The sequence below is a fragment of the Acanthamoeba castellanii genome (assembly GCF_000313135.1).
Source record: "Acanthamoeba castellanii str. Neff unplaced genomic scaffold scf7180000084761, whole genome shotgun sequence".
In the NCBI taxonomy this organism is placed as follows: Eukaryota; Discosea; order Longamoebia; family Acanthamoebidae; genus Acanthamoeba; species Acanthamoeba castellanii.
In genome coordinates this window covers 108,660-111,205 of record NW_004457596.1, presented here as the reverse complement: position 1 = coordinate 111,205, position 2,546 = coordinate 108,660, and the positions used below count along the sequence as shown (strand labels likewise).

Genomic DNA, 2,546 nt, shown 5'->3' with positions numbered 1-2,546 from the left:
CGGCCAACTCGCCGAGCTACAGGACCTTCTTTGGTCGTTCCCTGTGACCCTGCCCGAGAGTCCCGCGCCCAATGCAGCCCCTCCCACGCGCGGTCCAACCATCGAAGAGGTCGATTGATGACCTTGGCAACGCAGTGATTGTAACATTATTGATTTGATTGGTCTGTGTGGGAGAAAGCAACAAAGGAGATCGTGCGCACCATTGGCTTGGTCGTGAGCACGAAAGGGGGGATGTGATGGAGGCAGGGGGATGAGAGCTGACGGATACGGCCATACTGCGCAGAAAGCACCGCTTCCCATCCGAACAGCGAAGTTAAGCTGCGCCAGGCGGTGTTAGTACTGGGGTGGGCGACCACCCGGGAATCCACCGTGCCGTATCCTTTTGCTTGCTTGGGCTTGTTCTTCATTCATTACACCATTGCTTGTTGTGAGTGCTCCCCATCACTCTGCTTCCGAATGCCTCACCACCATCCCTCACCACTTCAGCCACGTCTGCCCAGCAATATCATGGGGCAACATGTGGATCAAAATCTTCACCCTCCCCTTTGTCATCTTGGTTGGTTGGTAGGTGAGGAAATGGAATGTTGAACTTCACCATGCCCTCATCACCACCCTGGAAGCTCAGCCCTCAAGTCCAGGAATAGGCATGAGTGCCTTCAAGATGATGTTCATCTTCAAGCTTAAGCCATAAGCCAAGGGCAAGAGGTAAAGTTCTTGATGATGGGAGTGAAAGTCTTGTGGTAGTTGACATTCCATGTCTGCATGGAGTCTGTGGACAAAGCAGTGCTTACCTCCTGAGGAGTGCAATTTTTCATAAATGTTTAGCAAATCACAGGAGAGGAGGTATCTTTTTTTTATAAATTAGAGGCCATGGCTTTGTAGTAGCTTGATGGAGTGAAGTTGGAGTTGGCTGTGTGACAGTGGTACTTTTGATTTTTGGACAATGTACAAATAATGGATTGTGAGGGGGTTGAAGTGGCCATAAAATAGAGTGACCAAAAATGCCTCTGAGATGATCTGAAAAAGTCATCATAAAAAAAAATGTTGATGTGGAAATGAGGTCACAATCATGCTTAGTAATTTTGTTTCCATTTTTGGCCTAACAGCTACACCAGGAGTATCTTGCAGTAGTGGGGCTTGATGTGCCATAGCTGATGCTGACAGTCTGATACACAAAGAGAGCAAAAAGAGAGTGAAAAAGGTTATGGCACGCTCAATGGTGTAATGAATGAAGAACAAGCCCAAGCAAGCAAAAGGATACGGCACGGTGGATTCCCGGGTGGTCGCCCACCCCAGTACTAACACCGCCTGGCGCAGCTTAACTTCGCTGTTCGGATGGGAAGCGGTGCTTTCTGCGCAGTATGGCCGTATCCGTCAGCTCTCATCCCCCTGCCTCCATCACATCCCCCCTTTCGTGCAAGCTGCCGATCACAACTCACCAAAAAGCTGGTGGGCGTGCACCACCATTTTCTTGTTCTTTCATATCTTCTTCGTTTTGGGTCTCACCACTCTCCCATTGACAAGCCCAGTTGTGGGAAAGGTGGTATTTACTCAAGTATTTACGTGTATGTACATGGAGGAGGGGTAAGGAGGTCAATCAAACAAAAGTACAGGGTTGGGCGGGCGATTGCCAGTGCTCCCGCTTTCGCTTGTTGCCCATGTCGTGGTAGTCGTTGGTAGCTGGGGCGAGAGGCCGATACGAGTGCGACGGCGCAGGCTGCTGGGCCGCCGGCATTGGCGATGGCAATGAGGGAAGGAGCAGGAGCGAAGAGAGCGAAGGCAGAATGTTCGAGGGCTGCCTCGGCGGAGGCGGGGTCGCTTGCAACGACGAGGAAGAGGGCGAGGAGTGGCGGGCCTGCGATGGCACGGCCGAGTGGTAACCGTTGTTGCTGGCGCTGCTGTTGTTGTGATGGTGGTGGTAAGGCGTGTCGGGGAGTGAGCCCCGGAGGGACCGCTCCTGGTAGGCCGCGACCTCGGGCATGGGTCGGCTGGGCTGCGGCGACTGTTGCGCGGTGGCCTGCAGCACGGCGCCCAGCTCCTGCCGGAGAGGCGGCAGACACTGCGGCTGCGGCGAGCGCACCGGACTCTCCTGTCCCTTGGCCTGTCGGCGGTCGTTGCTGCTGCTGGTCGTCGTGGTCGTCGTGGTCGTGCATATCGCGATCGCCGCAGCCGCCTCTCTTTGAGCTTGCCAGCCGTTGTGGTGGTGGTGGTGGTGGTGGTTGTTTCTCGTCGGTAGGGCCGAGGCAAAGTGCTGCGGCGGCTCGCGGTGGATGGTGCGCTGCGGGTATTGCTTTTGTTGGTGGTTGCGTGCGGGGTCCTCGATGGTGATCTCCCACTGGCTGAAGGACGAGGGCGACGAGTGCCGCCGGGCCGAATCCTCGTCGCTGTAGCAGGCGTCGATGCACTTCACCAGCATCTCCTTCGTGCCGCCCTGCTCCTTGAACGCCTTGATGGCGGCGATGAGGTTGACGTGCACACTGTCGTGTTCGATCTTCCTCGCCTTCTCCCTTCCCTGCTGCATGTTGTCTTCCTCGTCCGAGCTGTGC

At 55.2% G+C, this 2,546-nt stretch overlaps 1 protein-coding gene across 1 annotated transcript in view; it reads right to left on the bottom strand.

Annotated features, from left to right (window-relative positions):
* Positions 1 to 1,597: 1,597 nt before the first annotated feature.
* The window catches only part of ACA1_227260 (uncharacterized protein), a gene marked incomplete at both ends in the record, with an annotated part of 2,413 nt that continues 1,464 nt past the window's right edge, over positions 1,598 to 2,546 (bottom strand). Inside the window, 2 exons of the mRNA XM_004346461.1 lie at positions 1,598 to 2,059; positions 2,081 to 2,500. Of these exons, the coding sequence (XP_004346511.1) occupies positions 1,598 to 2,059; positions 2,081 to 2,500 (882 nt within the window). The remainder of the gene's footprint in view (positions 2,060 to 2,080; positions 2,501 to 2,546) is intronic.